Raw genomic sequence first — 12,912 nt, forward strand, 5'->3', positions numbered from 1 at the left:
TATATTTACCTATTTGTTATTTTCTTCCTCAATTCACCAGTTCACAATGCGTAAGTAGGTGCCCTCATTTTTCCCATATATTTGTAGTTTCTTTGTTTTTACAGGTTTATCAGTTGGATCAGATCTTCTTCAAATTCAGCTATCATTTTGGTATTGGTATTTAAGTTTTTACAGGATGGCTAAGCTACACGTCAATCAGAGGGATTGATTTGTGAAAAAAAATATTACTTAACAGGTTTGCCATTCGGAAGTGTCCTAAGTCAAAATTGATATACAGGGTTCTTGTGACAATTTTAGGGAGTAAAAATATGGATAGAAAATGATTAAGGAAATTACCATCTGCATAATCTGGAGGGAGCATCCTTCTAAAGGGCTTCATAGCAACACCCCATGTGTGATTGAGATTATTACATGTTCCATCTATGGATCGGTACCTAGATGGCGGACAGGCACTTGGACTGTCCTTAGTGCAAGCTGGATTATCGAGCAGACTGAATGCAACCTTTGGGCCTCGTCCTGCGGATTTTCCTGAGATTCTATGGACAAAAATTGAATAGTTTCATTGATTCAACATATTCAGAAGTGGTTAATTTCCATCGTAGATGAAAAAAACTTGTGGAATTCCATGTGATGCAAAATTATAATATAATTTGCTGAGTAATGAAAGTTCAAAACTGGAACCTTGTAATAGTGAAAACAGCAGTGAAGTTAAAGAATTAAAACAAGAAGGAAAGAGATAGAGATAATTTCATTCAGTTACAACCATTGATGTTTCTTTACGAAAAACAGAAAAATTTATTAAGAAGGAAAAAAATTCATTCAGAGTAAATCAATTTAGCGTATGACATACGTTAACATGCTAAAAATGCTTCTTCATATCAACTTAGGACTTGATTTCTGAACTTCCTGTTTCTACATGAAATTTATAGGCGAAAATATGTGACATTTCTTTCTGGTTTAGTGAATGCGATAGATCTACTTACGAACTAAATTGTTTGGTAACTTGTTCCATCACATGCCCATATTCAGCTAACTTGGTTGCTTCTTTAGATGTTTTCTGTGCTTGACGGTAGCGATATGTTGGACTATCACGTAGCATCAAAGGCATTTTCTTCTCGATTTCAATCTTTTGGGCGTTGGCTTCTTTTCCTTTCTGAACAGCTGTTAAGAGCTGGTTGTCATCAGGAACAGGTCCATTCCATCCTGGTGGGATATTATCTGAAAAATGCAAGGAAGCGTATGTTAGTCTGTTCTTCGAGCAACATTACAGAAAATTTTTCCTGGCAATATATAAACTTGATGCTCTGCTTTTCCAGCTGTATCTATCGGCAGTATGAATAGCTATTTAAGTGATATACTTACTTATATCTGCATGTCTGGACTCAAAATATGTGTATCTCCATTGATTAGTGTTCCCATTAAAAAATGACCCTTTTACGATCCCAGACCAAAATACTTCATTTCCGTGTTCAAACTGTGATGTGAATCTGCATAAAGAAATGTCCTTCTTTTCTCCTCCTCCTTACACAATAAGAATAAGAATCTACCATAGGCTATATTGTTGCATCAATATCCTGATGAATAGGAAACTTCAGTCAGTATGATAAATATATTTTGTGCTAAAATGTTATTGATTATAGTTGTTCAATAGTTATCAATTGAGGTTCAAAAATCAGCCAGCAGATGTTTTATGACCATGGAACCCTAATTTTCTTTCACGATACTTCGATTCATCTATTGCTCTTGGCTATTTACATAAAAATACTAATTTGGTCCTCTTACGACATATGGAGAAATCCTCAATTAAGTATTTACCTCTTAAAGGGAATTGAAGTTGCATTAAAGTCTTGAGGGAAGAATTGGTGGGAACTGGTCCTGGTCCTGGTGTCGGAGTGGGAACCACATCGTCATCAACTGAATAGAGTATTGTTATTAATAGAGCTGATAAGAAAATAGTTCTGCAAAATAAGCACAGGAAAATTGAACATTTTTGAAGAATAAAACAAGAAAAAGGAGGCTAATACTTATGTTGTTTGAGAGACTGAGCGCAACAGTGAGACCCATGCAAGAGAATGTATAAATAAAGTAATTAAATGTGACTTCCCCTTCTCCCTCCAAATTTGCTAAAATTTTCTCCATTTCATTGTTTTAATTTTTAAAATAACGGAAATACCTAGTATGAAGTCAAATTATTAGAGAGTCTACATTAATCTTTACTTGAAGATAGAAAAAAACCGATTATGCTGCAATACTTTTTTCCTTCTCACAGGAAATAATTAAATGAAGCTAACACAACGAGTTGGTCCAGGACAAAAAGAGAATTCATTTTATGCTTTTACTTTGTACTTTGACTTGCGCTCTTTTAGCACAATGTCCAATATTTAAGTATTTGAAAAAAACATTAGTATTGAGCTTTTCCACTCTTTTATGAAAAAGTTCAATTGTAAATGTATACTGCATTTACGGTGCGATGCAACGTGGCAAAAAGCAAAAAATCTCTATGTAAAGCATTTCAATTGCTGTTAAGTATACAAGAAGAGTTCAACTGACTGATACAAAGAACCCCGCACAGAGCATGGGGTCAGCGGCTCTCGATTAAAGTCGATGAAACTTTAATAGATTGATATAAAGTTCATAATTAAGGGAAAGCCAAAAAATTAGCTCACTTTTGCGAGTAGAGGCCGAGATATTCGCAATTGAATACAGACTATTTCTATCATGCTGCAGCATGGCGGAAGAATTCCGAGTCCCATCTCCTTTCGTCCTTCGGCGTTCTCGATCAGACCTCACGTCACTCACATGAAGATGGGTACTTATGCGCTCAGCCGGGGCGAATGCTGTATTCCCTCTCTCTCCCCGCATCTGTCAATTCTGTTTCAGCAACTACATTTCAGATTAAACCAGCCGGCGGCACCAACACGGGAGAGGTGCGAGAGGCAGGGAACTCCATATTGCACAGCCCGAACGGAGCGTCCTAATCAAAGGAGTGAGTGTAAACAATGCGACATCATAGTTACCTGGTGGGGAGAGGGGGTTTCCTGGCCGAAGTGCTCAAGCAAGTTGAGGCAACACGGAGAATTTACCTCTGCCGCATAGAAAATAGTCCGGGTTCAATCGCGAATATCTCGGCTTCTACTCGCAAAAGTAAGCTAATTTTATGGCTTTCCCTTAATTATGAACTTTATATCAATCTATTAAAGTTTCATAGACTTTCATCGAGAGCCGCTGACCCCATGCTCTGTGCAGGGTTCTTTACATTCTTACTTTTAATTTTGGAGGGAGATTAGTAATACTTAAGAGACTGGGAGTAGGATACATATTTAGAAAGAAAAAGTGAAAGAAGTGGATGAGTATACTTAACGGTACTAACAGGATTGTTGTACAGACACAGCATTGAAATTGTCTTATTTGCTTTCGATATGCTCGGTGCGGATTTGCCATAAAAACATAAGGCGGCCCTGGTTGGGCTGATGCCAGTGGCGTACGCTCTGATGCGTACATTCTGGAAGCACTTCTTTAAACAAGTCCACCTGCAAAATTAGAAAAATGGTAGGTAACTTAAGTAAAGAGTAGAATATTTGAACATTTTTCGGTGAAATAATTTTTTAGAGATCTATAGGTGCCTAGTGATTTACTTCTTCGGAAAAAGAAGCAACACCTGAAACTGAAATGAATACTACACCAGTTGCTGAGAGATGGATGAGCAAGTAAATATAATGAGAGAGGTTTCATTATTGTGTCTCAAGAGACCACAGCAGTCCAGCTCTGTCATCTTTGTTGTGTACGTGTTAAATGTATGGCTTATTTGTCAAGGATTGTAAACTCGATGACTGTAATTTTAGTACCTTTCAGAGTTTCATATGCCACTACTTATGTGTAAGTAGTGATTAAGCCCATAGATCCTGAATTTATCACATAATGATAATACGAAAGTTTCAAATGAGATGATAGGACAAATTACAGAGAAAAATAAACAAGTACCTACACTAGGTAAAAAGCACATACAGTTTAATAATATCACACTGGTTAGGTGGGTACGTAAAATTATAAAACGGTGGTAATGGAAGATATCATAATATGCATTGGGTAATACTTATTAATTAAAAGCGAAAATGATATCATCACATACCGATCATAAATCTTGGAAATCTATGATGGAATGAAGATTAGAACGTTGCTTAACCTAAAATTTTGCACGCTCGGTTTGTTTACTAACACGTGACCTGAAAACAAAGGTTGACTGCTTTAAGGTGATTCGTCAAGCTCAAAAGAAGTGGTCGAACTGGCATGCGATATATCGCATCTTTTAGGTAAAAAATCTCGGCAGATTTTGAATTTTCAGTAAAGAAAAGGACGATAGCCCCTGCGCATGAGCCTAAAGAATCATTCTAAACCTTAAAATCGGCAAAATTCAGAGAAATGAAAGCAGGTTAGTGTTTGGAAAAAAACCTCGCATTCGATTCAGCTATCGATTTCGGTATCGAATGCGAGGTTTTTTTCCGAACACTATCCTGTTTTCATTTCTCTGAATTTTGCCGATTTTTGGGTTTAGAATGATTCTTCAGGCTCATGCGCAGGGGCTATCGTCCTTTTTTTTGCTGAAAATTCAAAATCTGCCGAGATTTTTTACCTAAAAGATGCGATATATCGCATGCCAGTTCGACCACGTCACTTGAGCTTGACGAACAGTGTTCCCAGGTGCTCCTATCTTAAAATGTCCGTACGCTCTCCGGATGGGCTCGGGCGGGCTCGTGTATATCCGTGCCGCTCCGTGCTCCGTCCGTGTTCCGTGAATTCCGTTTCCGTTTCCGGTTCCGGCTCCGGCTGTTTTGTTGTTTTGTTGATGATGTTGATGTTCTCTTGATCTCTTGTGACATTCAAGTACCTATGTCCTCTAGAAAGCATTGACAGGAAAAAATAATCGGAACAATTATAGGTGCCTACATCAAAAAGCAATAATTCAAAAGAAAGGAGCTGACTTTTCATGAAATTCATAATTCCTAACCCATTGAACTGATTGAATAACACATAAATTAACGCAGAAAGTACTAAATCAGGTCCTGTATGATACCTGGGTTTTATTCGTGGCTTCCTTATATCAATAACATTGACGAAATTGAGAAAAAAAAGTAAGAAAAAATGTCTGAGTGATCAAACAACAATACAGAAAACAAGGACGGACCTTAAATGAAAAGGCTGAATTTTGATAAGAATACAATATAATTAATGCGAAAAGTATTTAATTTGTTCCCGAACGATACCCGGCTTTCATACTAAACATAATTGTATCAATAACTTACGCAAAAGTAATAAATATTGCAAAGAAAAGCGGATTAACAGATGCACGGACTGGGCCGGGCGGGCGCACGGACATAAATGAAATGACTGAATTTTGATAAGAATACAATATAATTAATGCAAAAAGTATCTAATTTGTTCCCAAACGATACCCGGCTTTCATACTAAACATCATTGTATCAATAACTTACGCAAAAGTAATAAATATTGCAAAGAAAAGCGGATAAACAGACGCACGGACAGGGCCGGGCGAGCGTACGGACAAAATAAGATAGGGAAAAATTTTCCCATAAGGTTTTTGTCCGTACGCTGTCCGCGCGGGTATAGGGAATGTCCGCGCGGCGCGGAAATTCCCGTACGCCTGGGAACACTGTTGACGAATCACCTTAACCAATCGAAAGCATTCGCGCTAAAAACGAAAGTTGAGTGCTTTATCCAATCAAAAGCATTCGCGCTAAAAAGTGTCTGACCAATGAAAAACGCGCGGGAATTTGATCTTTTTTTAAATTAGCGCAACCGATCTCTGGGAGCGGAAAGGGAGATTGGTTTATATGATCTTATCGACTGGGCGTTTTCTGGCAGTAAGAAGTTGCGGCATATTAAACATATTTAAAATCAAAATTAATAGCTCTCTAACTTATTGATTTTCGCTTCTTTCTTTGCAAATAATTTGGATCGTTGCGATTAGACCTATTGGTAGGTGTCGTCGATCTAAAGTTCGCCTTCGATTTCGCTGCTAATGCAACAAACACACCGGAGAGCACGAATAGTTATCGAATCGAAAAACACACATTGATCTCCCTAAACTTTTTTGAACTAATACGTTAAATACTGGCAGCTATCGTCCACTTGAGGTCCGCCTTCAAGTTTGGCGCATATGCAACAAAAATACCGGAGAGCACGAAATTATCTAATCAAAAAACACACATTGATTTCCATAAACTTTTTTGAACCAATAGATCACAAGTAAACTACTGGCAGCTATCGTCCACTTAAGGTCCGCCTTCAATTTTGACGCATAGGCAACCAACGCACCAGGAAGTGCGAATAGTTATTTATTCGAAAAATACGTTTATATTGCTCCCTAAGCTCCAGGATAAACGATGTTGTAAGCCCATCGGTAGGTATCCTCCTTAATGACCTTACTTACTTATTATCTTACCTCTGGGACTATGTATCTCTTGAAGCTCTACTATAGCATAAGTAATGTTTAATTACTCAAACTAACAAAATCGCAATCTAGAAAGTATCCGCTTGCATATATTTTTTTCCAATCTCTGTAATTATATGTTACTTCTGTACACATTTAGAAGAGTTTAAGGAAAATCTTACCCTTTCAAAATCTCAGAACCATCGCTTGTTTTGAAATTCTTCATGGGCCAGTTTAATTTTTTTTTTTATTATTTTATTTGTTTTTAAATCTCATTTTGAACGTAAGAGAACTTGAGAAGAAAAGGGTGTACATTTTGACGACCCAAAGTAAATGATTGAATCAGTACTGGCATGGGCAAAATAAAATTTGGACACAAAATAAATTTACTGCGATGAGAAAAGTGAGGAAAGAGAAGGTGAAAAACAGCAACTTGAAAATTCATTCGATAGCATAAAAATGTGTAATGGAAATTATTGGGTACAGAGTTTTGGCAATGGATGACGGTCTCAGTATGCACGTGATTGCGAGATAGTAATCAAAACTTTCATCCCTTTCAGAAACGAACTTCTAAAAAATAGAATTAAAAGTGCGGCTGAAGAACCGCAAGAGCGATTTCTTCAAAGCTTTGCAGGATCTCTTAATTAAAGCAAAAAATAGGATTCGAAAACGGAGAACGAAAAAAAAAAGAAATGTTACTTTTCCCTGAAGATTTATTACCTAAACATCAGTAAATTTTTGCACTTGAAGGGGGGGGGGGGCATAGCCCCTCCACGGCCCGCCAGGCCCCACTTATTTCAGGTCCTTTTTCCTGTAAGTAGTCACACACACTTGAGATTAATAGCTAATGTGGTCTTTCGCGCAAGACCATTCAAGTGCGGCGCTGTTTTCGCCAAATCTGAACCGGTTTTCCTTTTTTTTCAAAGACAGGACATTCTCCGTTTGTTTCATTGCGTTGTTTGTTTACTTTTCCCCTCATTAAAGGCTGGCACGACTTCAGCCTCTGCAGTTATGTAAAATTTGCAGGCGCGGCCAGGTTGATGACATACCGGGATTAATTTCTCTGGAGAATGGCGATATCTCAACCTCCGCTACCCTTTTCTGGAATGATAATTTATAATTTTAATGGTTATTCTTACACTTTTATACATTTTACGTGACCTTGAGCGGCAAAACTGACCATCTAATCAGCATTCACTCTTAGCAAGTCTTTGAACTTAAGCACTTCTTTTGCTTCTGGACAAAATAAACGAATCCTTGAATTTTCAGTAATCTTTCAGCAACATGTGCCCGAACAAAGTAGATTCATGGTAATGTGGGTAAATACCATTATAATGTAAATATTGCAATTTCATGTGTTTGAAAGACAATAAATACTAAATTTAAAAAATAAAAAAATAAAAATAAAAAATTAAAATTAAAAAAAAAATAAATAAATAAAAATATGGGACCGCCCACGGGAAAAAGGACTTATAGTTCGGAGAAATTAAGATTCGGGATAATAAGGGTCGAAATGGGCAGCTCAACAAACATTTCGGGGCAAAAAAACCCCATAAAAGTCAAACAAATGGACGTTATGACAGCTTGAAGCACATTTACAGATCAAAAAGTTTAGTGTCATTAAAAGAGCTTACATTAAGCCTCACAAAACAATAATGTATCGATGGCCAAAGTGCAAAACCATGTATCTCCATTGTGATTTTTAAAAATTTCCGCTCCTATCTTACTTCCTCGAAAAGAAGAAATATTTTACTGACAGAGAAGAAAAATCAAAGAAGTCATCAAAAATTATATTGAATAGTTTTCAAAGAAGAAATAAAGTACCTATGGCAGGAAGTCTGCAACGTCGCAAACGGAAATACGTGGTTTCACATTTTGCCATCGATATATACAACCTCGATTATATTTTCAATTTCAACTTGATTTTTGTTGTAGTGCGTCCTCTCGGAGGAACTCAGCATTTCATAATCCGGAGTAACATTAATGTTACGTAAATCACGCTCTGCGTTATTTTAGCAAGACAAGGATTAGTGCGTTATGTTATGCCGATTGATGGCAATCCTTAATGAGATATTTTCACGGGCCCGGGAAACTTCAAAAAGGCGGACAAGAGCGCGAGCATTCGTATGGTTTCATGAGGGCTACGACACTGATCGATCACGCATGTTCTGCTATTGGGGGCTCCGACCCGTCGAGATCTTCGCTCTGTTAGTCGTTAATTTGTCGCTCAGGAATGTGAGGCTTACGTAAGTTTGCAAGGACCAAAAAGAGCAATACTCCGGCAAGAGCCAGGGGGCGCTGATTTGAAGTTTCAGGAAAAACCTCGAAAAGCAGAGGAAAAACTCGCGACTATTTTTGTAGTTAGAGCCGTCCAAATAATACATATGAGAAAAAAAAACGACCGCTTGGAAAGTCGAGCTTAGAAAAAGACGACTGGGAAAATCGAAGACTCTTTTTGAAATTCTAAGAGTCCAGTCTCTTGAACCACTATTGACAAGAAAATTAGTACTCTTGCATTCATTCGATTTACCTTACATGCCCGAGTAGCAGAGGTTGCTACAACTTGCAACAGAATTGTTTTGATTCTGGCAACTAATATGATTGATATGCAGATGCCTACTTCTCCCCGAGAAGCTATCATTGTTGGAACTAGTTGCAATTAAGTTGGACATGTTTCAACTTCAATGTATTGTGTTTCCTTTTTGATTTTTTCACTTTTTTTCGCATTTTGCATCTCAGCAGGTTGCAACTTTTTCTTACGATCAGATCGCGAAAATCGGCACTTTTTCGACAAAAGTTACCGAAGTTACACTTTGTTGCAACTAATACCAGGAATTTGTTTCATTGTCGCAGCTTTCATTGAATGCTACTGTATAACTCGGCATTGGGCTTTTTGCTTGCTAAATTGTCATCACAGCGGATTCTTATATTATAGACGGATGGGGTTGAAACTCGGCGTGCTACATGCACCAAGTTCTGCAGAAAGGAACCGAGCCACATCAGCTATTGCCAAATTTAATCGAGCAATTTAGTTTTTTACAATAGAGCGTTTGTGCGGATTTCTTTGCAAATTTTAAGGAATTTGCCTCGTACTATGCAGAAAAATTTGCACAAAAATTCGCATACCGTTTTCATGTAAAAAATGCAATTGCTCAATTTAATTTGGCAAAAGCTGATGTGGATTGGTTCCTTCCTGCTTGACGCGGTCCACATAAGGCCGAATGTATGATTTTTCCGTCCGCAATTTGCAAGAATTTGTGACCCCAGGAATTGGAAAATATTACCTACTTTTTTTTGCCCCCTCGATCCAAACTGGATGCTATTATACTTTCTCTGAGATAGGTGAAAGATACAACCTTTTGAAAGCGGTGCTGAAAATCAATATTACTTTCCGATTTATGACATACTTTTGAAAAATTGAACTTTAACAGATTTTTTGGAATGAACCTGCCTTTGTACAGTTTCAGACTTGTAAATCATTTCATTAAAATCATTTTTTATTCTCTCCGTGTTTCCGGCATCCTGATCTTGATTCTTGAGTAGAGGGCACCGTCAATTACATGATAGTGTTCTTATTAATAATGATTTAAAAGTCTCAAAAGATTACTGCAGAAAGTAATGACTTCACTCCTAAAATTTGATTTTTAATTAGTATATGCCCTTGATCAAAGATAAATTTTCAGGGACACCCATAAATACCGCAAGGGCCAAGCTGCGTACCGATGACTAACTTCTGAAAGCACATACCTCAACTTGCGACGTTGCGAAGTTTCTGACACACTTCATTTAAGAATATAAAAACCATGTTGAGTACATCATTTCTTTAAAATTTTCGTAAATTTTCGCCCTTGTGGCAGGAATTATTTACCGAAAACTCCCAATGACGTTCGCTCGTTTTTCCTTTTATAAATATAAAACGCGTCCGGAAATTTTGAGACGCTGCATCGAAGATCGTGCCTCCAGAGCTTGGTCATCGCGGAGCGATGGCATAACAAAACACCTCGCGGTCAAGTGCGTCGGATGGGAACATGCCAAGCTGCACAGCGCGGTTACGTAACCAGCTAGGTGCAAGGATGCATTTCGGTCGCTTTAAAGCCAGGCGGAGATGCAAATGAATTAGCAACCTGACGAACCCTAAGGAACTCTCACAGAATTGAGTCACAAAACAGAATCGTCAATTCATACGTAACAAACAAACAAAACGAAGAAAAACAAACATAAAACCTTGGGTTTAGGTTACAAAACCAACGTCCTCGCGAGGGATCGATGTAAACAAGCCGTTACGGACATTACGTAACACGTAAGGAATTAACGTACCTTTCAAAGGCAAAATACCCTCAAATTAACGCAGATTTTCGGGCCAAACGCGTCTTCGTCCACGCAGCGTGTAGCGAGTCGGATGGTTACGTAACGGCGTTGCACTAGTCTCTAATATCGAGGTGCGTCGGACTTCTTTCCCACTGAACAAATACTTCGATAACGGAGGCGAATTTCAGGTACTCACCTCATAAGATGACGGCAGGTGACAGCGGGGTCAGACTGTCAACACAATAACACTGCACCACATTTTCAGAATCGCGAATGTTTGAGTTGGAGCGCTGGTTCGGGAGCCGGCTGCTCGCTGGAGAAACTGAGGAGTAGGACGAGAGAATGGCTGGAGAGCCAGGCGGGGGGCAGGGCAGGACGAAGGGGGCCGGTCGAGAGAGGGGGCAGTGGCGCTACCGCTATGTGGCGGTATAGCGCGGTCCGCGAACTGGCCGGCCCCGTGGTTGCGAGGGGCTTCATCCCCTCCTGGTGGGTCGTCTTTGAGGGGTAGGATTCTGGAGTGCGGGTCAGGTCCAGGTCTGGATTTACCTGGAAATCCGGAGCCCAAGGGATGTGTTCCTTCCTACACGGATTGAAGTCCCTGCTTTCGAAGGCAGTGACCGTAAAAGATACACGCGGGGCACTACCAGGGTGGCAAAATTTCATGAAAAATAAAATGTTGAAATTTCATATTAATAATTTCGTGAAATTTAAGAAATTTACGAAAAATATTGAAAAATACAGGTTCCTTTCATGTTTCGAAAAATTTGAAAATTGTGACTTTCTCATATTTTTGTGTATTTGAGTGCGGGTTGCACACTCTGGCTCCTGGAAAATATGATACGATTCACTGCCTTGTGAAATTTCATGAAATATTTCACAAAAATTTCCAATCTTTCTTTCTTACGTTTCATGCCCATGCCACCCTGAGCACTATGGTGAAGAAACCCGTTCATAAAAAACGCAACGCTCTAGAGGGAGAGGGAGGTCTGTGCATGCGTTATGCGTGCGTTACAGGGGGAGGGGGAGGTCCAGGGCTGTCTGGTAACGCTAGAATGGGCGCGTAACGCCAATTTTTCGAAAATCTAGGATAAAAAATCGAAGTGGGGAGGTAATTTTTCATTCGATATTCATCACACACAGTTAATTTGAAGGATGGAACAAAGCGTTACGTATTTTTTAAATTGCGAGATGCAGACCTGTGTGCGGGGAGCGTTACAAGAAAAAGGCGGGGGAAGTAAAAAATGGTCCAATTTTAAGCGCCGCATGTTTTATGAACGACCCCAAAGCGCAAAACACGTACCTCGATCACGACATTTTAAAATATATATTGTTAGTTTATTTTTGAAAGCTAATCTAAAAGAGCATTGTTGTCCGAGATTTCCGCTAACTATTCTTAACAGGTTGAAAAAATCGGAGAAAAATTCCGATGAATAATATCTTTCTATATTCCGTAGAAAAACATAAACTTTGACGAGATTTTGGAGAGATTTGTGATGTCGATATGCAAATTGAGATGCGTGGTTTGCGACGAATTTCGCGGGGTGGGGGAGGATTAAAAATTATTTTATAGATTTATAGTGTCTTCAGACGTCAGGAAATTTGAAATATGGTAATAGTTGACCTCCGAGTGGCAACTTTCATAAAAAAAATAAGGCTACATGACTAGGAAAAAATAATTCCTAATTTTTACTGACCTCCAATAGGCGCTGATTGCTGTAGGTAGCAATTGCATCGTCTGACTATTGCACTTCCTCAGAAGATAGTTGACAGGAAGCAATTTTAGGAAAGCTCCTGAAACTATCGCGATTTTTAGTTGCGCTCTCATGCTTCTTATCCCCACTTTAAGGCGTTGAAATGATTACAACATCCATTGGATAAAATAATGCGCTTTCTAGACTGGTTGCGTATTGCCTATCTACTCTATTCCAGGCGCAGTATTCATCAGTCAATGGTCGTGATGGCAGATTGGAAAAATGTTATCTCAGAATTTTGATTTCACGGCAATACATTATTGCAATGAAGTAAGACTTGGTAGCAACTTTTACTTTGAAAAATGCTCCTAGGATTCATTTCTGCTTCAATCGATTTTCAATGAGGGAATAACCACTATCTGCCTTATTTCCTCATTGCAAGCGGAATTGAGTTTAATCATAAGC

At 38.7% G+C, this 12,912-nt stretch overlaps 1 protein-coding gene across 1 annotated transcript in view; it reads right to left on the reverse strand.

Moving 5' to 3' along the window:
- Positions 1-11,109, reverse strand: part of LOC109038353 (uncharacterized) — a 34,996-nt gene extending 23,887 nt beyond the window's left edge. The window contains exons 1-5 of the mRNA XM_019053391.2: positions 10,953-11,109; positions 3,371-3,530; positions 1,816-1,958; positions 984-1,218; positions 337-536 (exon numbers count right to left, since the gene is read on the reverse strand). Coding sequence (XP_018908936.2) covers positions 337-536; positions 984-1,218; positions 1,816-1,958; positions 3,371-3,501 — 709 coding nt within the window. The 5' untranslated portion in view covers positions 3,502-3,530; positions 10,953-11,109. The remainder of the gene's footprint in view (positions 1-336; positions 537-983; positions 1,219-1,815; positions 1,959-3,370; positions 3,531-10,952) is intronic.
- Positions 11,110-12,912: the final 1,803 nt, after the last annotated feature.

This window comes from Bemisia tabaci, chromosome 8 (assembly GCF_918797505.1).
Source record: "Bemisia tabaci chromosome 8, PGI_BMITA_v3".
Taxonomy (NCBI): domain Eukaryota; kingdom Metazoa; phylum Arthropoda; class Insecta; order Hemiptera; family Aleyrodidae; genus Bemisia; species Bemisia tabaci.